Source organism: Tasmannia lanceolata, unplaced genomic scaffold (genome assembly GCF_043159265.1).
Source record: "Tasmannia lanceolata isolate RefF3 unplaced genomic scaffold, GAP_Taslan_0.1 ptg000023l, whole genome shotgun sequence".
Taxonomy (NCBI): domain Eukaryota; kingdom Viridiplantae; phylum Streptophyta; class Magnoliopsida; order Canellales; family Winteraceae; genus Tasmannia; species Tasmannia lanceolata.
In genome coordinates this window covers 24,667,476-24,695,035 of record NW_027518700.1, presented here as the reverse complement: position 1 = coordinate 24,695,035, position 27,560 = coordinate 24,667,476, and the positions used below count along the sequence as shown (strand labels likewise).

Sequence of the window (27,560 nt, the reverse complement as noted above, 5' to 3'; positions counted from 1 at the left end):
TATGGAGTCTCATTAAAAACCCATCTCTTTCTCGCTTTCATCGCTCTAACAAAGAGAAGGAAAATGTCGAAATCTCCAAAGGAAGAACACCCTCAGAAGGCCTTTGGATGGGCAGTTAGAGACACCTCGGGAATCCTCTCCCCTTTCAAGTTCTCTAGAAGGTATCACTCCTTACAAATCCAAGTTTTATATTTTGTTGTTATCCCTTTTTTAATCATGAGATGGTTTATTAGCTCATTTGAATTGAATCATCACTATTGTCCATTTGGGTTAATTTCCCACTGCACGATCCAATGATCTGACCGTTGAATGATGGTTCACGGCACAAAAATCACAAAGAATGGATGATCTTAGCCTTCTGAGTTATAGATGGGGTTACCATGCCCTGAGCTCTGATATCATTTGCAGGGAATTTAACCAGGTAGAACTCACTCCTAAAAGCTACCCATTAGAGAGAGGGTGCCCATTCCCTAATAACATATCCCCATCCATTTCACTTATCCAATGTGGGACTATTTGCTTTTGCGTGGATCCCAAGAGATCGATTAAACAGCTTGGATGAACAGCAAACTCACCTTGTTTTATACTTCTTGATTGGCTGTTTAGAGCTTTTGGGGAATTGGAATAGCCTTTGACAACTGGTTGGCAGTCAATTACAAAAAAAAGCAGTAACCCTTTTTCATCTACGGCTTCTCGTTCCTTTCTCTGTTGTTTTGTATTAAATACCAAAGTTGACAATTTCTAGCCATTGATTGAGCGGCTGAGATCTCATCAACTGATAAAATATTTAGAACGTGCGAGAAATAATCACATTAGGAGCCCGATGATAAGATCGGGTGCACGAACATGTGCTATGTTCGCTAATAAAACCTGCGACCAACGTATCTCAAGTCTCAACCCATTTAATTTAAATAATCTTATTAGTAACAAGTGTTTAACAATGTAAATCCAATTCTAAATTTTAAGAACCTTTGGTAACGTTAGGGAACCAATCTAGAGAATGAAAAAATAGAATAAATAAATAAATAAATAAATTAGGAAGAACACATTTGAAACATCCAGGGAAATGATTTCAGCGCTCCACTGTTTTGATAAACATGCGCTCACTTGTTTGTCGTGTAATATTTAAAGGGTTTTAAGAGCTTTTTGAGAACAGTAATATCCTCTGACATCCTTTTAAATACTACACAACAAACAAGTTGAGCGCATGTTTATGAAAACACTGGAGCGCATAAATCATTTCCCAAAATCTATCCCGCAATGCATGTTTGTCCAGATCTAACCTTTCGAGTGGAAAAATGATTTTTTTTAAGAGGTGCAGAGTGGCTACCCTTTCTGCCCTATCCGTCCCCTCAAAAAGAGAGAGAATAAGAAGTGTGGCCGAAATGAGGTTTAGTACTGGATGAAAAGTATTGAGTTTCAAATAATTAATAAATAAAATCTCTATATAATAATTGATTTGCTAGGGACCATCGCAAAATGCCTTTCGCGGACCGCTGTTGCATGAGACAGCCTCCAATGAAATAAATAGATAAATTTTGTTAAAAAGTGAGCCTATGTGGCTGCTCTCTTATGCAGAGCATCCATCCTGCGAAATACCTTCTATGATGGTCCATAGCAATTCCCATATACTAAAAATGCAAGAGTAAAAGTAGGAGAAACTACTAGAAACCCCCTAGATAAAATCGTATCACATGAATCCCCCAAAATTTTCTTAATTACCAATCACGCCATAAATAGCTTTTAATTTTCTCTTTTACCCATTTTACCCTCTCTTATATCACCCTTACAAATCCCAAAAATCTCTCCATCCATTAATCCTTTTCTCCATCCATTAAACATTTGATCTCTTTCAATAAGTATCATTTGACCTCTCTCCCTCTCTATGGTTCTCTTAATTGAGAAATTTTAGCCATGCATGAGCGTAGACTTGGCAAAAAGTGACCAGGACCCGCGGGTCCACCCGTAAATTCCAAGTCCAGGTCATCAATCTGTGACCCGTTTGAAATTGATCAGCGGGTCCACCCGGCCCGTCAAAACTGGGCCGGCCCGGGTGGATACGCGGGTGCCTGTAGAGAAGTACAAAAGTTTTATTTTGGCCTTTTTTTCCGTAATTGTCATAACTTTTTAATTTTCTTTGTAGTTTTTTTGGTAATTATCATATTTTAATACATTCTTTTGGTATTTTTTTTGTAATTTTTCTACTTTGCTTACATTTTTCCGTAAGTTTTTCATTTAAAACTTAGTACCCGCATGATTATTATAAATTGCTATTATTTATTGCTAGCCTCCGCCAAGGTGGCTAGCGAATCCCTATACAAAAAAAAATCTTAAAAACATACGTCAAAAATCCGGGTGACCCGCGGGTCGACCCGGCCCATACGGGCCTGGTGCGGGTCCAAGCTCAATGACCGGTAAATTTTCTTGGTCATTTTGACCCGGCCCGTTTGACCTGGTCCCGTACAGGTCGGGTCAAACCCGGCCCTGCCGCCCGTGCAGCCCAAAAATATAGTGGGCCCACATTATTTTGGTGATCCAAGCCATTCATTAGTTAGTCCCTGACATGGATAGGAAGTGCCCCGAAAATCTCCTCCGTAGGATGATCATAACCCTCCAGCAAATGAATGGTACACCAAAATAATGTGGGCCCACTATATATTTTGGCTGCATGCACGGCCATCCACCATGTAATTTCTCTAACTGAGAGAGAGAGAGAGTTAACCAAAAAATGAGGACATCTCTATATGGTGGGAGTGTGAGAGAGACCAGTGAGTTAAGAGTGGGATGAAGAGATTTTAGGAAAGAGAGAGAGAGAGAGATCTGGAGAGATTTTAGAGGAGAGAGAGAGGGATTTTAGGGATTTGTAAGGGTGATAAGGGTAAAATGGGTAACAGGCAAAATTAAACGCCCATAAACAAATTGAAGATGTAACTAGGTTCACCACAGTTGTTTTAGCTTGACGCGCACATGAAAGTTGTGTACCCAAGCATATCTAGTCTTCTTCCGTCCTCAACCCTTAAGAAAACTAATTTTCTCTCTATATAAGCCCAAAAGTTGTCTTTATTCACAACTAATGTAGGAATAAAGTTTTAACACTAAAGACAAAATCCATATCCATTTATTTTTTGCAACAAAAGACAACATTCTTTTAAATTTTTTTAATATTTCTTTTAAAAACACTTAAAAATAACATTTAGTTGAAGTATCCATCTGACCCTATAAATTCAGGATTAATTTAAATTTTTTTTAATAAAGTGTGCTTACCAATATAAATCATGATTACTCTTTTGATGTGTGTGCGGGCCGTGTGTGTTCATTGGTAGATAAGTTGGGATTGAACCTCCGACCTCTTTCGTTTGATATTTTTTTTTACAGAAGATTCAAGGACTTTTAAAATCATACATGTTTTAATTTGTATGAGAAAAATAATTGTCATTTAGGTTTTAATTAAAAAATATTTAATCCTGTTTACATTCTTTTCAGAGCGACCGGTGAAAAAGATGTCAAGTTGAAGATACTCTACTGCGGGATCTGCCACACCGATCTCCATTTCTCCAAGAACGATTGGGGAAATTCCGTTTACCCTATTGTGCCAGGGTAATTATTGTTATTCCAAATGATTTTAAAAATATATTGAACCATATTTATTTTCATTTTCCTAGTCATTGGTATTATCAATAAATAAAATATGAAGCTTTAAAAAATGTGTAACGATATTTAAAATGTGTGTCATTAAAAATAAATATCAATGGGCATTTCTTATGATATGCTTCATTTAATTAGTGAAAGGATTTTTTTATTTGGGAGCTGATATTTTAACTGTTTGCTTTGGATCTTCCACCCTTTTATCACTGGGTCAGAGCATAGCTAGCAAAACGTCATTTTAAATGGCATTTTCTGGAAAAAAAGGATGTTTTATTGGTTTGCGTTTAATATTCGGTTTAAAACTTTTACAGTTAAAAAAACTCCATTTTGCGATTTGATCTAATGCCCTTGATCCCACTCCCCTTATCCCACTCTCATCGGATGAAAAAGATGTCCTAAATATGTCATTTAAGACAATCAATTTCGGGTGCCTCTATCTTTGGAATGAAATCTCCGTTCGGCAACAGGCCTGGACTGACTGGGTTGCCCTTCATGGGACATCAGATCAATGGTACCGATCACCAAGCCCATACGCCATGTGATGTGCATATGTGCTCGGTGATCAGGACCATAAATCAACGGTCCTTATATCCCTAATCAGATTTCATGGATCCCATTCTCTTAACTTGATGGGATTTGGTCCACTTCACTAACTTAGGTACCTTCCATTTAAATGTTTTATTGGCTTGTAATACTTAGTGTCGATTTCCAAAGAAAGAACAGCTCCATGTTTTCCAAGGATAAAAATTCAGCTTCCCGCATTTACTGAATTTTTTTCTCTCAGGAAACTTTCTGTAAAATAGGATTTTCCAATGTTTGATAACTCATTTAATAAGTAAAAAATTTATTAAATAAAAATTTTCATTACTGTAACTCATCCTTTGGTGTGTATTTTTTTCCCTTGGATAAATTCATTAAGGTTGCTACTTGGGTCGGGTTTTAACCGACCCCGCATTGACCTGAGCCAAAAATAACAGTCGGGTTTAGAAATCATGGGTCTTGGCTGTTAGGAGAATTAGGGTTTAAGCAAGGATGCTTAAAGCATTACACCCAAGGTATCTAATTTGGAATACCTAGTTTATTGCCTCCAGCCCATATATATATATATATAGATACACTAGGGTTATAAGAGGTTAATGGGCTCCAACCCAAATGGGCCCACTACACCTGGTCCATTACCTATTGGGCTTATATTAGAACATACATGGGTTGTATTATATACCCAACAATCTCCTCCTATGTTCTACATATAGCACAATCCAATAGATAGATAATGTGATGTCCAAACAAAATTATTGAATCATCCATATCACCATATCAATAAAGATTTGTAATCCAACTGAAAACAAAATACTTTAAAACATAACCAAGAGTTTTAGAAATAATCTAAACTCAAACATAAGCAGTTTCATATGTAGGTGAACTATTTAATCAACGGAAAAGAAAATAATAGTTCCCACTGCACTATAAGGATTCACTCATCAAGTAAGTCATCCTCATCAAGATCCAAATTGAGGCAATCTCCTCCATTTTCACCAATTCCTGTAAATTATCAAATATGAATTTCATTAAAAAATGAATCCAATCATTTATGTATTTTACTAAAAGTATCTAGTTCTACCAGAAGAACTTAGTACAATTTCATAATGGCTGAAAAATAAATATCAATATCAATAAGCATCAATGTCAAGTTTCAATCAAGAACAAGACCTAAACAGTTTCTTTACAAAGAACCATTCCATGTTTCCATTTGGAATGTTACAGGCATCATATCCAAATTGAGTTAAGCTGTATCATCAAGTTTGGAATGAAACAACCTTTCCCAAGAAGGACATGTCATCAAATGTGGAATGACATAAAGATAACCGTAAGCATCATTGAAACATATCAAGTGCTTATCTTGGCCAAGATAGGGAGATTCGAAAAATTCAAAATAATATGAATGTAGGTTAAGACACGTCTACACAGTCTTTAACCCCATCTCTCCCGCAGTTTTGAATATTCGATCTTTGTTCAGTCCCTTCGTAAGAGCATCGGTCATATTATCCTTCATCTCACATCAACCAAAGTGATAATACCTTGTTCTAGAAGATAATTCAGCGTGGCATGTTTCAGCCTGACATGTCTCCTCTTACCATTAAAGAGTGAGTTTTTCACAATCGTAATTGTAGCTTGATTATCACAGAACAAACTTAAAGAGTTAATCTTTAAATGGGTCAATGGAATGTCCAGGATCAGATCTCTTATCCACTCTGCTTCATCTCCTGTAGAAGCTAAAGCATAAAGTTCCGATTCCATAGATGACAGAGCAATACAAGTCTGTCTCTTTGACTTCCATGCAACAGCGGCTCCACCCAGTGTAAAAACATAACCACTGGTAGATTTACTGTCTCCTAATTCTGAGCCCCGTGATGCATCAGAATACCCTTCCAGGATAGGAGGATGGCCATTATAACATAGACCATATCCTTGAGTACCCTTAAGGTATCTCATCAGCCTCATAAGGGCATCCCAGTGCTCATGGCCAGGATTACTAGTGAAACGACTCAGCATGCCAACTGTAAAGGCTATGTCTGGCCTAGTGCAACTCATAGCATACATGAGACTACCAATCAGTTTAGAATAATCTAACTGATTTATACTGTCTCCTTCATTAGAGATCAGCTTCTTGGTATAATCAAATGGTGTCTCAATCGGTTTACACTCACTGTATCCCCATGTAGAAAGTAGTTTTTCAATATAATGGGCTTGGCTAAGAGTAATCCCTTGCCTTTCAAAACTTACTTTCATACCAAGAATGGTGTCAACCACACCAAGATCTTTCATGTCGAATTCTTGAGCCAAAGTGGTTTTCACGTCACTCACTACAGAGAGATCGGAACCAAGAATCAACATATCGTCTACATTCAAGCAAATAATCGCAACCTTATTCGACACAGAACGATAGTAAAGGCATTTATCTGAGTAACTGGTCTGAAAACCAAAGCTCTTTACTACCTTGTCAAATTTTTGATGCCACAATTTAGGTGCTTGTTTAAAACCATAGAAAGATTTGTGTAACTTACAGACTTTGTTCTCGAAACCTTCCATGACAAACCCTTTAGGTTGGTTCATGTAGATTTCCTCTGTGATGTCTCCATTAAGGTTACATCCATTTGATGCACAACATACTTCTCAATAGAAGCCAAAGCAAGAAGAATTCTTATTGTTGCCAAATGACAGACCGGTGAGTAAACATCAAAGTAGTCTATCCCACTGACTTGAGTATAGCCTTTAGCTACTAAACGTGCTTTATACCGAGCTATGGATCCGTCAGGATTAAGTTTCTTCTTCAAAATCCATTTACAGCCCACAGTCTTAGCCCCTTTTGGCAAATCGACTAGCTGCCAAGTTTGATTTTGTAACAGAGAGCTCATTTCATCATCAATGGCTTCTGCCCACAACAAAGAGTCCCTAGATCTCATCGCTTCCTTATAGGTTGATGGATCATTCTCTACATGGTAGGTCACAAAATCCTCACCAAAGTTCTTGGGTACTCTTTCTCTTGTAGAAACTCTTAAAGGTTCTGATGTAGAAATCAGTGTAGGACAGGTGTCAGAAGTATTCTGTTCAAACTCTACATGCAATTCTGTAACCATCTCAGTATCGCCAGGTAGGTTCAAACCATGATCTCTGAGAAATTTATTCTCAAAGAATACTGCATCTCTAGATTCTATAACCAAATTGGTAGATAGATCCAAAAACCGATCAGCAGCACTATCTTCTGCACCACCTAGATAAACACAAGTGTTTGTTTGAGGTCCTACCTTAGGTCTTCTAGGGTCTTGTATCCTCACATAAGCAATACAGCCCCAAGTCTTAAGAGTGTCATATCTACAAGGATGTTTATGCCATAACTCATAAGGAGTAGAGGGCAACTTAGAGTGTGGTACTCTATTCAGGACGTGATTTGCAGTTAAAGCTGCTTCTCCCCAATAGCTAGTAGGCATGCCAGCTGCCAATAACATAGAGTTTAACATTTCAGTTAACGTCCGGTTCTTACGTTCATCTATGCCATTAGATTGAGGTGAGTAAGGAGCAGTGGTTTCAAGTATTATGTCCTGAGAGGCACAAAATTCCTTGAACTCTGTCAAAGTGTATTCTCCTCCTCGATCACTCCTAAATCGCTTAATTTTCAAGTTCAATTGATTTTCAACACGATTCTTGAAAATTTTAAATTTATCAAAAGCTTCATCTTTCGATTTTAGGAGATAAATATGAAAATATCAAGAAAAATCGTCTATAAAAGTGATTAAATACTTCCGACCACCTCTAGTAGTGAAACTTTTAAAGTCACAGAGGTCAGAATGTATTAATTCAAGAAGTTGTGTGCTCCTAGAAACCGAACGAAAAGGTTTTCTAGTGATCTTGGTTTGGGCACACACTTCACATTTGTCAAATCTAATCGATGTATCTAAAGGTATATTATAAGTTTTAGCAAGTTTGACCATTTTCCTATAGTTCACATGTCCCAATCTAGTGTGTAACAACTTAGGATCAATCAAAGTGGAACTAACCTGACTAACGGTTTCATTTGCTAAACTCAATCTATACATACCATCGATTAAGAAAGCACAGCCAAAATAATAAGAGTTAACAGTTAAAGTTACTCTACCACCCAAAAAGGATGAACACATGCCAGCATTGTTCAAGAGACTAATAGAAATTAAATTCTTTTGAATAGCAGGAACTACTTTAACATTTTTTAAAGATAGTATTTTACCTGAAGAAAGGACCAGGTTCGCAGTTCCAGTGTGAGTCACTTTTGCCTCAGCTCCACTAGCCACTGTAACGGTCTCTTTCACGCCAACAGCATCCGTAAGTAGTTTCTTCGAGTTGCAAACATGGCAGGTGGCTCCTGTATCTAACCACCAGTCTGAAGAAGTACTGGCCTTACCATTGCCTAACATGGCAATAAAATTCTTAGGCGCAGCACTGCCCATCATCATATGAGCTTCCTTTTGTGGTGTGTCAGATTTAGCCTTCTTAGGTTGTTTACACTCTGCAGCAAAGTGACCTCATTTCCCACAGTTGTGCCACTTGCCCTTCTTTTTCTGAAAGATAGTCTTTTTGGCCTCCAACTTGGGATGGTCACTTTTAGGTGACTTGGATTTCCGAGGAAATTTCTTGGGATATATTACCACGTTAGCAGCAGATTGTTGCTGTCTAACCATCTCCAAGTTATTCCTAGCTCGATTCTCATCTTCGATTCGAATGAATCGTTTGAGATCATCCAGTCCCACTTGCACATTTTTCCGATACATCTCGGTTTTGAAAGAGTGCCATGCAGATGGTAACTTGTATATAATAGCACCCACAAGAAACGAATCACAGACAGCTATTTTTTCATTATTTAACTTAGATCTCAAATTCTCTAGGTCAGTTACTTGAGGAGTGATTTCCTTGTTTTATTGAAACTTGAAATCCATGAATTTGTCCACAAGATGGGTCTTGGACAATTCCTCCTCCTTGAATTGAGCATCTAAGTTGTCCCATATTACTTTAGCAGTGTTAAATTTACTATAGGTTTCTGCAAGACGATCTGAAAGACAATTCAACAAGTAGTCTTTGCAGAAATCCTCATCTCTAAGCCATTGAGATTCATCAACTTCTTCATCCGTCTCAGCAAAGGTACTCAAAACAGTGTAAAAACAGTTCATGTATTTTAGACTGAATTGAGTCTTTCGCTTCCATGAGGTAAACTCAGATCCTCCAAATGATTGAAGTTTGACCATCTCAAATGGAAGAGAACTCTTTTCCATTAAATTATTTATATGAAATAAAAAGTGAAAAGATTGCACCTGATTGGCGAATTGCGAGAACCCAATCCAAGAAATCGAATCCAAGAACCCAAGTTCAAGACCGAGCACCAAGAATCGAATCCAAGCCGAGCTCCAAGAATATGATATGGGTTTTGTCCCCAAAAAGTAATAATCCGGCAAAGGTAAAAGTACTCGACCAAGAGTTACACTCGGATCCACCAATGCCACAAAGCTCGGTTCGACTAAGCAAAAAATATTCAAAAGTGATCTTGACACCAACAACTGAAACTCCAAGAGGGTTTCGATATTTGTGCTTATGGCCAAGAGAGTTTCGGCAAATGTTCTACAAGATAAAATCTATGGCCAACAGGGATTATACCCAAGACAAGTCTCAACCAACAGGAATTTCACTCAGCCGTTCAAAGTGAAAACAAGGTCTGCTATTATAAACGATTTCTGAGGAAACCCATTCACTATCAGTAGAAACCCAAATCGGCTTTGGTTTGGGTTGGACTGCCGTGTGAATAGCAAGGTAGGAGAGAGACAAACTACTTCTATGTGTGAAGAAAACCCACACCCAAAAAGAAGTTTCTGTGTGGGAATATCCACACGCCCAAATCTGCTTTATAGAGTTCGCTAAGAGAAACCCACCATAGTGTTCTGCTCCACAAGGATTTGCAGGTGTTAATAGAAGAGGGTTTTCGGTTTAAGGGGGATAACAAACACAATTCTCAAGCAACTAGGGTTTCAATCAATTCAACCAACTAAGGTTTCAATCAACTAGGGTTTCTCAAACCCTACAGGCCCAAACAAAATCTGTGGGATAAGAAACCCAAAAACCACAAACGAATTTTGAGGCCAAGCCCTAAATTGATTTCGGTGGAATAGGAGAGAGAGTAGCAGTCGTTGTTGGTGGCTGCTCTTCAATTGAGATCGAAGGATATCACGCCCAAATTTAACGTAATGGAGAAGAATCCCACGCCCCAAAAAAAAAAACATATTAGGGTTTTGTAATGCTTTAAGATTGTTAGGAGAATTAGGGTTTAAGCAAGGATGCTTAAAGCATTACACCCAAGGTATCTAGTTTGGAATACCTAGTTTGTTGCCTCCAGCCCCTATATATATATAGATACACTAGGGTTATAAGAGGTTAATGGGCTCCAGCCCAAATGGGCCCACTACACCTGGTCCATTACCTATTGGGCTTATATTAGAACATACATGGGTTGTATTATATACCCAACATTGGCTTGGGTCGGGTTTCAGGTTGAAAAACCCAACCTAATCTCGAGTTGACTCGGGTATAAATTAAAAAAACACCCCGAGACCCAACCCGAATTTTATAGGTATGCTATGATTTTCTTAACCATCTACTAAATAACATGCAAATTTATTTTCAAGTATAGTGAAAGAAAGGGAAATGATAAATGCACCCCTTTTCATCACTAGGGACACCCAGCAGCAGTGTATCAATGACTGCAAAGAGGCTGCTGTACTTCACGTCAAAAAGATTCAACGGATTTGATTGCCACCTCTGCAGTTGGGTGTCCCATGTGATAATGAAAAGGGGTGCATCTATCATTTCCCAAACAAAGGATACCATATTTAGGAGTGCATTTTTTTCCTTGGATAAATTCATGACAAAAAATTTCAAGGAATGAAAATACTTTTTGGTAACACATTACTTTTAAAAATACAAAATTGCTACTGAAAACAAAGACTGGCAAATTCAACGGCTAAGATGTTATCACAGGCATGAGATTGTAGGCGTAGTGACAGAGGTGGGGCAGAACGTAACGAGACTCAAAGTTGGAGATAAGGCCGGCGTAGGGTGCATGGTTGGTGCCTGCCATTCATGCACTAGCTGCGAACAGGGCTCGGAAAATTACTGTAGTAAGTTGATACTCACTTACAATGCCGTTTACCGTGATGGCACCCCAACATATGGCGGGTACTCTGATATTATTGTTATAGACGAACACTATGTGGTTCACTTCCCGGAAAACCTCCCCCTAGACGCGGGTGCACCATTGTTATGTGCTGGGATCACAGTCTATAGTCCGATGAAACGTTTTGGACTCAGTGAGTCGGGTATGCATTTGGGAGTGGTCGGACTCGGCGGACTCGGTCATGTAGCCGTGAAGATTGCCAAGGCTTTTGGAATGAAGGTTACTGTGATCAGCACATCTCCTAGCAAGGCTGAGGAAGCAATTGGGCAACTCGGTGCTGATTCGTTTCTAGTCAGTCGTGACCCCACGCAGATGGAGGTAAAAAAGGTTTTACTTTTTACATGGGTTGCGTTTTTTGGAGTTTTGATTTGAACATGTGATTATCTATTGAAAATGAATTACTATTAGGGCACGTTTGGCTACCATGAACATTTTTTTCATGATAAATCTGTATCTCCAAGTGGAGATGAGGGTGAAGTGGCTAAAAACCAAGAAACAAAAAACAGGAAACTAGTGTCTCTGATGATGAGAAATGACAAAAAATTAGGAAACATGATCGGATTTTGATTAGAGATTTTTGTTTCCTGATTTTCAGGCCTGTCTCACCACTTGGAGATGCTAGTTTCCTGATTTTTAGCCATCTCACCCCTCTCTCATCACTTGGAGAAGCCAGTTTATCATTAAAAAATATTCTTGGTAGCCAAATGTGACCTCATTTCCATATTTTCTTGGGAAATTGTATTCCACCCTGGAATGTTTTTCCAAATATTTTGTTCCTCGAAAAATCTTTTCCCATAAATTGTTTCCTAGATCCAAACGGCCCCTAAGGCCCTGCTTGTTTTGGATTTTCAGAAACCATTGTGAGTTCAAAACTGATTATTGGACTCAATGAAACTTAACTTAGAGTCCAATTATCATTTTGGAACCACAATCAGATCTCAAAATCCAAAACAAACAGAGCATGTCCTTATGTGGATGGCAAGGAAAACTTTATTGATGGAAATTTTTTCTTGGGAAATTATTTTTCTTCACGGGCACGTCTGGCTGCCAGGAAATATTTTTCCTCATACATCGCCATTTGCAAGTGGAAATTAGGGTGAAGGCGGCTAAAATTCTGGAAACAAAATCCTAAAATGAGTTGAGAAGTTACTAAAAACCCGGAAACGATTGATTCCGTTTTGAGTAGAGATTTCAATTACCGATTTTTTTGCACCTTCTCTTCACTGGAGAGGCCGTCTTCAGGATTATGTTTCCTGATTTCTCTTCAATTTACACTTGGAGATGGCGATTTGTCAGGAAAAACATTTCTTGGCAGCCAGACGTGCCCTACATGATTTAGCAGGACATGATAAATTTATGATTAATTTTGAGGGGATATCATCATAAATTGAAGTTCCCTCTAAATAAAGTTGAATAGGGTTGGTTTTCAGTTAGACTAATCTCAGCCATACACACAGTCGAGTGAATGGGACTAATATCTAGCTGACGTACATAGTGGAGACAGGTAAAATCCACTCTAGTTCAAATTATCTTTTCCAGTGCCTAAAAAGTTGGAAGAGGAAGTCTAAACTGAAGGGAGCCGTTGCAAAAAAGAGGTGAAAGAGCTCTCCTATTGGCTACACATCACCATCATGCATTAATAACGGCTGAAAAATCAAACATGAAGGTGATGTGTAGCCAATGGGGGAGCCCTTTCACCTCTTTTTTGCAAGGGCTCCCTTGAGTTTAGACTTCCTCAAGGAGGAATTATGCGAAATATTTTTTCTTTCCAAACTTTTCCAAAACATTCCTGTAATCTAAGGAGCTGTTTGGATCTATGGAATAAAGTTCTCGAGAAAAGTTCTTAGAAAGTTGGTTTTCCAGCATTTGGTTAACTCATTTTCCATGGAACTTAATTTCTAGATAGCAAAAATTTTAGTATTTTATAGGAAAATTTTGTTCCTGTGGCAACTCTTGAATCATTTTTCATGTAATACTTTTCAAGGATAACTTTTTACAAGAAATTCTTTTCTCCAGAACATCTTCATGGAAATGGGCAAATTCCTTGATTGAAATCGATCATCTAATAGGACAAGTAAAGATCACAACAATGTAACGATCCTAACTGATCAATCCAAAAATCTCACCAACGATCGATGAAGCGTCATCTATAGTGATAGTATCCTCCTTTAGATACTGCACATAATTTATATTTTCAAGAAAGAAATGTCATTTTTTTGTGACGTGTAGGTTTTCAAGGGATCAATGGATGGCATCATCGACACCGTATCTGCAGTTCATCCGCTCTTGCCGTTGATCGAACTATTGAAGGTGCATGGAAAGTTGGTTATGGTAGGCGGGCCTGAGAGGCCGCTCGAGCTACCTGTTCATCCCCTACTTGAGGGTAAGAGAACATCATATCTATCTATCTATCTATCTATCTATATATCTATCTGTGGTACCCGATCCCGCGAGAGGGGTGTGGGGCGCGAGCCGCCGCTCTCTCTCTCTTGGTCTCTCGTATCCACGCGATTGGCGTGTGCATTTTATTATTGATTTGAATTAATCTTTCCTGTGAACTTGGGATCACTAAGGCAATCCGAATTCCACACGAAAGAGACTGACAGAGTCGCCACCTAGATGTGGGATCTAGGACCCGTAATTAACCAGAAATCTAGACTCGCTACCTGGTTACGAGAATGGAAGGTATGGGGAGTTATCCACCACATGCACCATTCTTGCCCGATAATCGGTCTTCGATTCCAAAAGCTAACTCTTTTAAATTTATTTTAAATGGCTCATTCAACTCTATGTTAATGTGCGAACTAAGTGACATGCATCCTATGATCTAATTTCAATGTGAATCCTAAATGTGTATCTTGATTTATTAATTTGTCTGGATTCAATCTAAGTGAAAGTTCTCCTAAAATTCTAATTTCATGGAAAGTCCTAAGTGATTTGATTAAGCATTTACAAGAAAATTAATATACAAAACACCACAATTTGTTTGTGGTGCCGACTCGCGGGTGGTATGCCATCAGACATCCAAGCTGCCTACGTACCCAAGCCTCACTGGGATCAGAGTCGACGTAGTTCGGTGCATTTAAGCTAAGCTACATATGCCTAACTCAACTAGGACACCGATCTAGACGGGATTGACTGTTTCAACAGTTTTAGGAGAAGTTATTTAATTCAAGTTGAGGATTTTATTATCTTAGGATTTCATCTAAGATGCTATATGATTCTCATCTAAATGCAAATGGTCCCTTAGACTAATGTAGGTTTGCCTACATCCTAGTTTACTAGGCTTGTCCTAGGGAAAGATTGGGTGACTAGTGTAACTAGACCTATGGCACGGTTGCTATACATAGCAAACGTCCGTGATGAGGCTGGACTCCTAACTCTAGGACTCCCTAAAACCTAAGACTCCCTAAAACTTAGGACACGACACGACACCGGTGTTCCTAAATTGGGCTCTAAGGGTCCTTACGACGGAAACCATAATCCAATGGTTCCGAGAGACACGAGATGAATCGAGATGATGAATAGTGTGAGGGAATGGGAAAGATAGAGAAAGGTGCGACTGAACTTGGGAGTGCCAAATTGCCTACGTACCCCGTGATGGGGATCAAGCCACACGTAGTTCCACTGGGGAGGTTGCTTGGATTTTGGAAAACAGGTTTGGTATTTGGATCAGGAATCGGGTTTGTATTTGAGCATTGGACTTGAGATTCAAAAACATTGATATAGCAATGGGATTTTGGAATTGGGAATTTGCATCAAAGAATTGAGCATATTGGAATCATCAAGGGTTTGAATTTTCGGAATTCAAAGTGGGCGGGCTTATGAGATTCGGCCAAATGGATTCAGACATGCGACTCGGATTGTGTTGGGATATGACTTGGTTGGATTGGGTTAATGGTTAGGGTCAAGTGAGTCGGGTCTAAGTTAGAAGCAAACCCGAGACTAGCCATGGTCTAACTAGGAGGAAGCAGGGTACAAACCAGGGTGCGGACCAGGGTGCACCAGGGTGCGAACCAGCAGGGAACCAGGGTGCGAACCAGCAGGGAACCAGGGTGCGAACCAGCAGGGGAACCAGGGTGCAACCAGCAGGGAACCTGGGTGCAACCAGCAGCGAACCTGGGTGCAACCAGGGTCTAACCAGAGTGCGAACCAGCAGGGAACCAGGGTGCGAACCAATATCGAACCAGGGTGCGAACCAGTAGGGAACCAGGGTGCAACCAGCAGGGAAGCAGGGTGCGAACCAGTAGGGAACCAGGGTGCGAACCAGTAGGGAACCAGGGTGCAACCAGCAGGGAACCAGGGTGCGAATCAGTAGGGAACCAGGGTGCAACCAGCATCGAACCTGGGTGCAACCAGCAGCGAACCTGGGTGCAACCAGGGTCTAACCAGAGGCTAACCAGGGGGAAAACAGACCCTACATGCTTCCTAACATGGTTTTTCTTTTAAAGTAAAAGATATGCATGAAAACAGACCCTACATAGAATTGAAATAAATGCCTACCTCTTTGGAAACCCACTTTGTGTTTGATTTTTCTTTGATGGTAATTCCTTGAAGATGATTCCTTGCTTGATAATGACTGCTTTTGATATATATCACCCAACGTATAAAATCACCCGATCCGGCAAGGATGGCCGAACCCTTGAAGAGATGAGGGAGAGGGATGAATTTTCTAAGAGAGGGGTTCTTTTTCTTTTTTGTTGGATGGTGGGATGAGAGGGTATTTATAGGAGAATGGGATAGGAGGTTAGGTGAGGTTAGGTGAGGTTAGGTAAGGTTAGGTGAGGTTAGGTGGTTAGGTGAGGTTAGGTGAGGTTAGGTGAGGTTTGGATGGTTAGGATGAGAGGAGAGGTTAGGTGAGGTTAGGTGAGGTTTGGATGGTTAGGATGAGAGGAGAGGTTAGGTGGTTTTGGATGGTTAGACCCAGGTCAAGATCTGCCATTGATCTAACGATTTACGGAAATCGGGTCTCGGAATGGAATCAGGGTTCGGGCTATGAAGTGACCCTATCTTATTTTGTCCCGATTGATGATCCGTAAAGTCAGATCAAGATATTAATGACCTAAAACATATATTAGGTTATTGTTGGTTAAAGTAAAGCAAAATGTGGGTGTCTACAGATGCCCCTCTTTGGTAGAGACGACGTAGTCATCGAATACCAAAGTTAAAATGACAGAACCATTTTGCGTAACTTTAATCGACAAAGGAACCCCCTAAACACAATGCAACCTAATATAATGCAAGACCTTAGATGAAATCCTAGAATTGGAATGCAATAAAACAAACCCGCTGCGGTGCCGCTGGCAACGAGAGAAATGGGATACCATTTTCAAATGGATTTTCGGAGGGAAAGGAATATCGCTTTTGAACAGCTTCAGAGGAAATGAGACGTCATTTTCAAATGGTCTCAGAGAGAATAATGGATGACTTTTGAAAGATTCTTAATGAAAATGCAGCATCATTTTTGAATGGGCTTGGGCAAGATAAAATACCGTATTTATACGGATTCCAAGGAAATGAGACATCATAGTTGTATGATGTTCAAAGGGTATAAGAGATCATTGTTGTATGGACTTGAAGAGAATGAAATACCGTATTTGTACGGATTCCAAGGAAATGAGACATCATAGTTGTATGATGTTCAAAGGGGATAAGAGACCATAGTTGTATGGACTCGAAGAGAATGAAATACCGTATTTGTATGGATTCCAAGGAAATGAGACATCATAGTTGTATGATGTTCAAAGGGTATAAGAGACCATAGTTGTATGGACTCGAAGAGAATGAAATACCGTATTTGTACGGATTCCAAGGAAATGAGACATCATAGTTGTATGATGTTCAAAGGGTATAAGAGACCATAGTTGTATGGACTCGAAGAGAATGAAATACCGTATTTGTAAGGATTCCAAGGAAATGAGACATCATAGTTGTATGATGTTCAAAGGGGATAAGAGATCAAAGTTGTATGGACTCGAAGAGAATGAAATACCGTATTTGTACGGATTCCAAGGAAATGAGACATCATAGTTGTATGATGTTCAAAGAGGATAAGAGACCATAGTTGTATGGACTTGAAGAGAATGAAATACCGTATTTGTACGGATTCCAAGGAAATGAGACATCATAGTTGTATGATGTTCAAAGGGGATAAGAGACCATAGTTGTATGGACTCGAAGAGAATGAAATACCGTATTTGTACGGATTCCAAGGAAATGAGACATCATAGTTGTATGATGTTCAAAGGGTATAAGAGACCATAGTTGTATGGACTCGAAGAGAATGAAATACCGTATTTGTAAGGATTCCAAGGAAATGAGACATCATAGTTGTATGATGTTCAAAGGGGATAAGAGACCATAGTTGTATGGACTCGAAGAGAATGAAATACCGTATTTGTACGGATTCCAAGGAAATGAGACATCATAGATGTATGATGTTCAAAGAGGATAAGAGACCATAGTTGTATGGACTCGAAGAAAAGAGGCACCGTTCACAAACGGGCTCAAGGAGAAGACAAGACCATTCACAAATGGACTCGAGAAATGAGGCACCATTCACAAACGGGCTCAAGGAGGACGATACCATTCACAAATGGATTCGAGAAAAGAGGCGCCATTCACAAATGGGCTCAAGGATAAGACAAGACCATTCACAAATGGACTCGAGAAATGAGGCACCATTCACAAACGGGCTCAAGGAGAAGACGAGACCATTCACAAATGGATTCGAGAAATGAGGCACCGTTCACAAACGGGCTCAAGGAGAAGACAAGACCATTCACAAATGGACTCGAGAAATGAGGCACCGTTCACAAACGGGCTCAAAGAGGACACGAGACCATTCACAAATGGACTCAGAAAATGAGGCACCGTTCACAAACGGGCTCAAGGAGAAGATGAGACCATTCACAAATGGACTCAGAGAATGAGACACCGTTCACAAACGGGTTCAAGGAGAAGACGAGACCATTCACAAATGGACTTGAGAAATGAGGCCCCGTTCACAAACGGGCTCGAAGAATTTAGAGATTTTTTATGAACTTGAATTTGACGTAGGATTGGATTTTTTTTATTTTTTTTTAATTAAGGATTTGGATTTGATAAATTTTTTATTTTTGGAAAATGAGGTACCGTCCGCAAACGGGCTCAAGGAGAAGATGAGACCATTCACAAATGGCCTCGAGAACAGAGGCACCGTTCACAAACGGGCTCAAAGAGGACATTAGAGCATTCACAAATGGACTCAGAGAATGAGAAACCTGTTCACAAACGGGTTCAAGGAGAAGACGAGACCATTCACAAATGGACTTGAGAAATGAGGCCCCGTTCACAAACGGGCTCGAAGAATTTAGAGATTTTTTATGAACTTGAATTTGACGTAGGATTGGATTTTTTTTTATTTTTATATTTTTTAATTAAGGATTTGGATTTGATAAATTTTTTTTATTTTTGGAAAATGAGGTACCGTCCGCAAACGGGCTCAAGGAGAAGATGAGACCATTCCCAAATGGCCTCGAGAACAGAGGCACCGTTCACAAACGGGCTCAAAGAGGACATTAGAGCATTCACAAATGGACTCAGAGAATGAGAAACCTGTTCACAAACGGGTTCAAGGAGAAGACGAGACCATTCACAAATGGACTCGAGAAATGAGGCACCTTTCACAAAAGGGCTCAAAGAGGACATGAGATTTTTCATGAACTTGAATTTGACGTAAGATTGGATTTGTTTGAATCGGGGATTGGATTTGATGAATTTTGGATTTTTTTTTTTTTTTTGAACTCAATGAAATCGGGGACATTATAGATCGTGCCCAGTAAAGATATTGGAAACCAAGACTTTGACGAATGATGAGACGACCAACCTTATGAACGAAGAACCATTAGTAACAAGAATGGATTAGGAACACTTTTATGAAACTTCAACAAGATTTTTCTCAATGAGACTGTTGGTCTTGTCTTCTGGGGATTTTGATAACTGAAACCTTGAACAAGATACTTGAAATTGGTAATTTAGAACAACGGCTCTCTAACATGGAAAAGCGGGATCTGTTTTTTGACAGGTGCTTAGATGAACATTTCTTGACCAGGATAGTATTTAACTAACCGGAAGGAAATTCTGAATTTTAATGGTTCATCTTTCTGAGAAATTGGCTCAACCACCATTGCATCTGGGGCTCTTCCAAGCTTAAGGTGCCTTCCTGGGGTATGATCTTTTTACGGAAGCTGGGCTTTCTGATGTTTCTACTTCTGAACTCTTCTGAGTTGATCTTCTTTGAAATGTAGCTGTTTGACTAGATTCTCGAACCCTTTCAGGTATAATTGCAGGGAGCTGCCTAGGCCGGGCCTCCTTCACCAAGACAGTTACATCATTTGGACATAGGAACGACGATTGACTCTTTCTAAAGAGAAAACTTAGATGAAAGGCACTACTCAAAGGATTGAGCAGCCCTGAAGGAGTGAACTTAGAATAACAAAGATTGACTGACTATACTGACAAACACAGTGATGCTTCTGACTTAGTTAATATTTTGTTTGGTAAGTCTATCCTTTCGAGGAATAGTTTTTCAATTGGTAAACACTGGACTTTTTCCTTAAAACAGTAATGCCTCAAGGATTTAATTACGCCCCCTAAGATTGCTTAGCTTCAATGCCCCCAGTTTTGAGGATGTTACTTGAATTTGTTTGAACTTCAGTTAATCTTCAGTCTTGATATCGGATGTGGCCTTCTTATAATGATTCTCTTACCGTGACCAAGTCACCTTTTTGGGGTTTTTAACTTGGCGGACCGTGCTAGCCTTAACTTTTGCCTGAATCGCCTTTCTAGGTTTTCGATTCAGCAGGCTGTCCCCTTAGCTTTTGCCTAAGCCGCCCTTTCGGGTTTTCAACTTAGCAGGGAAATGATCTTAAATTTTGCCTAGACCGCCCTTTCAGGTTTTCAGTCTAGCAGATCTTCAAACTCCATTTTTTTTTTATTCATCATCATTTTTTTTTTTTTTTGTTTCGGGACCTAGATCATTAGTTCTGAACACCGGAAGGACTTTATAGGTAGGATAGGGCTTTTCAAAGAATGGCTTAAGGTTCAACAAAGATTTCGACCGAACCTGTGAATAGGTTGCCTACATATCCCAAGGTAGGAATCAGGTCGTGTATAGTTCAGGGCGAATGCCCCTAGTTTGAAGATAAATTGTTCGAAAGTTTATTGATTTTTCTTTTTTTTTTTTCTTCTTTCTGGAATAATTGACTTCTCTTCTTTAGGAACTTGTCCCCTTTTTTTTTCTGAAAGGATTGAATTTCTTTTTTTTTTTTTGGATTGATTGAATTGCTTTTCTTTTTTGAATTGACCGAACTCAGTTTAACCGAGCTGCCTACGTACCCCAGTGTAGGGATCAGGTCTCGCGTAGTTCGGGGGAATGCCCCAAGTTTGATGGGTTTTCAAGAAAATTTGATTTAGGCTCGAAGGGTTTGCAAATCGGTATTCTTTTGACATTGGGTTTTGATTTTGGGATTTAATCGGCCAAAGGAGGCCTTTCGATGTTCAGATTGGGAATCGATCTAGGTTACTAGAGTCCCTCTGGTACTGATTATTTTTTTTTTTCTCTTTTGTTTTTTTTTCGCGGAGTTTGACGGCATTTCCAGGTAAGAGATAATGGATCTTCTTCTTTCAAGATTCTAATACGTGCTTTTGACTTTCATAGAGCGAAACTTGTTCTTTGACATCCTCCATCTATGGATTCGTACTCTCGATATCTGATGATCACTTTTCATTGTTTGCTCTTGAACTTTTCATCTTGAATTTGTTGGCTTTATGAATTTGAGAACCAAGGTCATTGATTGGAAATATGAAAGTTGTTTCCACTCTATGCCCCTTGTATAGCATATATCTTCTCACTTTCTTCATTTTCTTTGAGCTTTCCATCTATGTCTTGCCCCTGGTATCGGTTGTAGCTTTTCTAGACAATCTTCTTATTCTTGAAATAATTTTATCAATTCTTCACACTCTTTAGAGGGTAATGTATTTTCAATCGGCATTCACTGAATCAAAGTTTCAGTGCCAGTGTTTATCATTTCAATTTCATCTTTGAAAGGTTGGGATTGGCGCTCCTCCTCTCGTTCAAGTAATTGCTGTGACTCAAGTGGAGTTTCGTCAATTTTGTCCTCATTTGAGGAGGGAGTCTTATTTTAAGATCAGAAGCACACTTAAGAACAGACACAAGTGAACTTTTTGGAACTGACTGAAATTTTATTTAAAGAAAAGCTATTACATCAGACGACCTATCCTGAACATGCTCACGATTCACAACTCTAAATAAGAAAGAGAAACAGAAGATAACTTGCCTGGACTAGGCATTGACCTTTAACTGTAAGACCGGACTCAACAATTATACTGACCACGATGACTGACTCAACATAAAATAGTAAGTGACTAAAACTTTAACTGCTGCAACTGTTTGGCGTTGAAGGCTCGGCGAAGGCTGGTTCGTTCTGAACATCATCATGGCTGATACTTTCAATTTTGGACAATGATGACTGATTCGCATAGGGAAATGCCCCTAGCTCAATGATTCTGAGAGTGAACTCTGAAGGACTTAGCAAAATAATCTTGAAAAAGGTAGCCCCTAGAGGAGGAACAGACCAGGGGTACAAGCAAGATTGGATTATCTGGACCAGGCATGATCAGATCATGAGAACGCATAATCGAAAGATTGTGAGATTCTGCATCTGCCAGTTAGGGGATGGCATGAAGGTACGATCGAATCGTATGACAGAAGAACGAAAGACGCACGATCAAAAGATTAGATGAGATAGCATAAGATTGCTTTCAACGGATAGATCATGAATGACTAATCCTATGAGATCTTTGAAAATTATGGGATTTATATCCTAACCCAAAGGGAAATTTTTTTTTTTTTTTTTTTTCACATTTTATCAGTGTTACCTGAAGGCATCAACCCTAATCCTAATCTATCGGAGTGGAGAGAGAATCTCGACTCATGCCTTTGTTCGTGTATCTAAGGACCGATCGTAGCCATTGGAAGATGGACTACGGCCTAATCTAGACACAAATAGGTAGAATATCCTAAACTAGGCTCACACACGTGATGCACATGTGTTCGTATATTACATGCATGTGTGGGTTAATCTAGGGGTAAGGCCAAGAGTTCCCTTAGCGCGAATCCATGTTCGATATACTGTACCAGTGTCCGGCGTATCAGTACGTGAACAAGGGATCCGTTTACGTACCATAAAGGTACTAGGCTAAGGGTGGAATGCTTCTCTAGCACAGAGGCACCAGGTGATGAAATCCCAGTCAACCATGCTAGATAACACTCCGGGTTCCTAAAATAGGATGTGTGTGCACGTGAGATGCATGGTTTAGATGCAAGTGATGTAAGTGTGTGCAATATGTTTGCGCAATCTATGATGCCTTCAGGTTTTGTTAAATTAAGTTTGAGTAAAATGTGATGAGAAAATAAAACAAGACAAACTAATCTAACAAGTATAGAGTTTTTATGAGCCATTTAAAATTAAATTCAAATGAATTATCTTTTGAAGTTTTAATGAAGTTAGGTGATCCCCAGCAGAGTCGCCAGACTGTGGTACCCGGATCCCGCGAGAGGGGCGGGGCGCGAGCCGCCGCGCGCTCTCTCTTTTGGTCTCTCGTATCCACGCGATTGGCGTGTGCATTTTATTATTGATTTGAATTAATCTTTCCTGTGAACTTGGGATCACTAAGGCAATCCGAATTCCACACGAAAGAGACTGACAGAGTCGCCACCTAGATGTGGGATCTAGGACCCGTAATTAACCAGAAATCTAGACTCGCTACCTGGTTACGAGAATGGAAGGTATGGGGAGTTATCCACCACATGCACCATTCTTGCCCGATAATCGGTCTTCGATTCCAAAAGCTAACTCTTTTAAATTTATTTTAAATGGCTCATTCAACTCTATGTTAATGTGCGAACTAAGTGACATGCATCCTATGATCTAATTTCAATGTGAATCCTAAATGTGTATCTTGATTTATTAATTTGTCTGGATTCAATCTAAGTGAAAGTTCTCCTAAAATTCTAATTTCATGGAAAGTCCTAAGTGATTTGATTAAGCATTTACAAGAAAATTAATATACAAAACACCACAATTTGTTTGTGGTGCCGACTCGCGGGTGGTATGCCATCAGACATCCAAGCTGCCTACGTACCCAAGCCTCACTGGGATCAGAGTCGACGTAGTTCGGTGCATTTAAGCTAAGCTACATATGCCTAACTCAACTAGGACACCGATCTAGACGGGATTGACTGTTTCAACAGTTTTAGGAGAAGTTATTTAATTCAAGTTGAGGATTTTATTATCTTAGGATTTCATCTAAGATGCTATATGATTCTCATCTAAATGCAAATGGTCCCTTAGACTAATGTAGGTTTGCCTACATCCTAGTTTACTAGGCTTGTCCTAGGGAAAGATTGGGTGACTAGTGTAACTAGACCTATGGCACGGTTGCTATACATAGCAAACGTCCGTGATGAGGCTGGACTCCTAACTCTAGGACTCCCTAAAACCTAAGACTCCCTAAAACTTAGGACACGACACGACACCGGTGTTCCTAAATTGGGCTCTAAGGGTCCTTACGACGGAAACCATAATCCAATGGTTCCGAGAGACACGAGATGAATCGAGATGATGAATAGTGTGAGGGAATGGGAAAGATAGAGAAAGGTGCGACTGAACTTGGGAGTGCCAAATTGCCTACGTACCCCGTGATGGGGATCAAGCCACACGTAGTTCCACTGGGGAGGTTGCTTGGATTTTGGAAAACAGGTTTGGTATTTGGATCAGGAATCGGGTTTGTATTTGAGCATTGGACTTGAGATTCAAAAACATTGATATAGCAATGGGATTTTGGAATTGGGAATTTGCATCAAAGAATTGAGCATATTGGAATCATCAAGGGTTTGAATTTTCGGAATTCAAAATGGGCGGGCTTATGAGATTCGGCCAAATGGATTCAGACATGCGACTCGGATTGTGTTGGGATATGACTTGGTTGGATTGGGTTAATGGTTAGGGTCAAGTGAGTCGGGTCTAAGTTAGAAGCAAACCCGAGACTAGCCATGGTCTAACTAGGAGGAAGCAGGGTACAAACCAGGGTGCGGACCAGGGTGCACCAGGGTGCGAACCAGCAGGGAACCAGGGTGCGAACCAGCAGGGAACCAGGGTGCGAACCAGCAGGGGAACCAGGGTGCAACCAGCAGGGAACCTGGGTGCAACCAGCAGCGAACCTGGGTGCAACCAGGGTCTAACCAGAGTGCGAACCAGCAGGGAACCAGGGTGCGAACCAATATCGAACCAGGGTGCGAACCAGTAGGGAACCAGGGTGCAACCAGCAGGGAAGCAGGGTGCGAACCAGTAGGGAACCAGGGTGCGAACCAGTAGGGAACCAGGGTGCAACCAGCAGGGAACCAGGGTGCGAATCAGTAGGGAACCAGGGTGCAACCAGCATCGAACCTGGGTGCAACCAGCAGCGAACCTGGGTGCAACCAGGGTCTAACCAGAGGCTAACCAGGGGGAAAACAGACCCTACATGCTTCCTAACATGGTTTTTCTTTTAAAGTAAAAGATATGCATGAAAACAGACCCTACATAGAATTGAAATAAATGCCTACCTCTTTGGAAACCCACTTTGTGTTTGATTTTTCTTTGATGGTAATTCCTTGAAGATGATTCCTTGCTTGATAATGACTGCTTTTGATATATATCACCCAACGTATAAAATCACCCGATCCGGCAAGGATGGCCGAACCCTTGAAGAGATGAGGGAGAGGGATGAATTTTCTAAGAGAGGGGTTCTTTTTCTTTTTTGTTGGATGGTGGGATGAGAGGGTATTTATAGGAGAATGGGATAGGAGGTTAGGTGAGGTTAGGTGAGGTTAGGTAAGGTTAGGTGAGGTTAGGTGGTTAGGTGAGGTTAGGTGAGGTTAGGTGAGGTTTGGATGGTTAGGATGAGAGGAGAGGTTAGGTGAGGTTAGGTGAGGTTTGGATGGTTAGGATGAGAGGAGAGGTTAGGTGGTTTTGGATGGTTAGACCCAGGTCAAGATCTGCCATTGATCTAACGATTTACGGAAATCGGGTCTCGGAATGGAATCAGGGTTCGGGCTATGAAGTGACCCTATCTTATTTTGTCCCGATTGATGATCCGTAAAGTCAGATCAAGATATTAATGACCTAAAACATATATTAGGTTATTGTTGGTTAAAGTAAAGCAAAATGTGGGTGTCTACACTATCTCTACCATTGGATCGGATCATGTGATTGGTGTCACCCACATATGGGGGGTCCAAATGACGTAGATATGTGGGTCCCTAGTCGTCTACAAAAAAATGGATAATGGGATCCACATGCATCTTTTGTTGCAAACAATGAAATTGCTTCTAATTTTTTTCTCGCATAATTCTCTATACTTTTTTTTCAATTTTAGGCCCTGTTTCGATTGTGGGAATTTTCTTGAAAAGTTTCCTCGTTCGATTTCATATGAAAAAAAAGGGCGCTGATATTCCCTCCTACTCTTGACAGGTAGCTAACGTTAAACGTTAGGCTTTAACGTATATCACGTTTCCCACCATTTGACGTCTCTCTCTCTCTCTCTCTCTCTCTCTCCCCCCCCCCTACACACACAGACAAAACAGGAACAGTTGGTGGGCCCAACAGAAACCGTTGGTGGAATGGTGGGCCCATCTTTGAACAACGTAGGCCCCGCCCATATCACACCATAGGATGATCCAAACCGTCCATTTGATGGGCCATAAACGTAAATAGGTTGGTCCCAAAATATCATTTCCATAGGCTGATCCTAGCCCTCCGATCTAAATAGAAACTACATCTTATGCAACCTCTATAGATTGTAGGGTTGTGATCATCCTAAGGAAATGATTTTTGGGGCACAACCTATTTACATTGTGCCCCATCAAATATATGGTTTGGATCATCCTATGGAGTTGGTCGTACAGTAACATTAAGGCCCGTCCACAACATAGGATGATCCAAGCCGTCCATGGTTTGGATAATCCTATGGAGTTGGTCGTACAGTAACATTAAGGCCCAATCATAGGCCCCACCGATATTTTTCAAATTGAAGTGTACTGCCCACAACATAGCTTCTTTAGAGAAGAACATGGAACTTCTCATGAGTACCTTCATGACAAGCAAACATAATATGGAGAAGCAAATTTCTCAACTCGCCACGGCTTTGCATGAGAGGGAAAAGGTTAAGATGCCAAGTCAATATTTTGAAAAGGAAAATTATTTCTAAAATTTTCTTTTTTTTTTTTACCGATGAAAAAGATGACTTGAATGAAAGATTTCAATTTTTATTTAGAGGGACATTCTTTATGATGTATCCCTCTAAATTAGCAATAATTATGTATTTTTCCTCTAAAGCGTGGTAAGTCAAAATTAACCCAAGAATTTTTTTTGTCACAAATGTTATTCTTGCAATCTAAACAGGGCCTGAATTTATCATTCAAAAAGAAAAAAAAAACCACAAGGCCTTAATTTATAATGGCATCCGTCCATATTAACTATATCATCTCCCTCTAAATTGTCGAAAAGAAAGTAAAAATTACTAGGAATATTTTTCCACAAGAAATCTTTTTCCTGAAATCCAGGCAGGGCCTTAGTCTCTTTGATTAGGTTTAAGTCAAGATTAAAGAAGTGAGAATACTTGATTTTGAATTCACAGGTGGGAAGACTGTGGCGGGAAGTCTTATAGGCGGAATGAAAGAGACCCAAGAGATGATCGATTTTGCCGCCAAGCATAATATAACAGCAGATATCGAGCTTGTTCCAATGGATTATGTGAACAAGGCCATGGAGCGGCTCGCCAAAGCTGACGTTAGATATCGGTTCGTAATAGATGTTGGAAACACCTTGATGGCTTCATGAATAGCCCATTGAATCGGGGTCGACATGATCGAAAATTCATTGCTTTTCCTTTTCAGTCAGTTCAGGAAGTCCAAAACTTGTTACAGAATAATTCTTCCTTTATTTTCACCAACACCACCCTTTGGTGTTTATGATTATGTTTTAAGAATAAGGCTTCTATTCGTACTTCTATAAATTGTTTACATATATTCTTAGGGAAATGATATATTCACCCCGAGCCA

The 27,560-nt window shown here is 39.9% G+C and overlaps 1 protein-coding gene across 1 annotated transcript; it reads left to right on the top strand.

Annotated features, from left to right (window-relative positions):
* On the top strand, positions 1-27,560 carry LOC143856297 (cinnamyl alcohol dehydrogenase 2-like). The gene is made up of 5 exons (XM_077366479.1): positions 1-161; positions 3,484-3,597; positions 11,200-11,713; positions 13,625-13,778; positions 27,137-27,560. Exons 1-5 carry the CDS (start codon positions 64-66, stop codon positions 27,337-27,339), a joined length of 1,083 nt encoding a protein of 360 aa, XP_077222594.1. The 5' UTR covers positions 1-63; the 3' UTR covers positions 27,340-27,560.

Coding starts and splice junctions, on each gene's coding strand:
- LOC143856297 (XM_077366479.1), top strand. CDS start 64: ATGTCGAAATCTCCAAAGGAAGAACACCCTCAGAAGGCCTTTGGATGG. Junction 162..3,483: donor CCTTTCAAGTTCTCTAGAAG/GTATCACTCCTT, acceptor CATTCTTTTCAG/AGCGACCGGTGAAAAAGATG. Junction 13,779..27,136: donor TGTTCATCCCCTACTTGAGG/GTAAGAGAACAT, acceptor TTGAATTCACAG/GTGGGAAGACTGTGGCGGGA.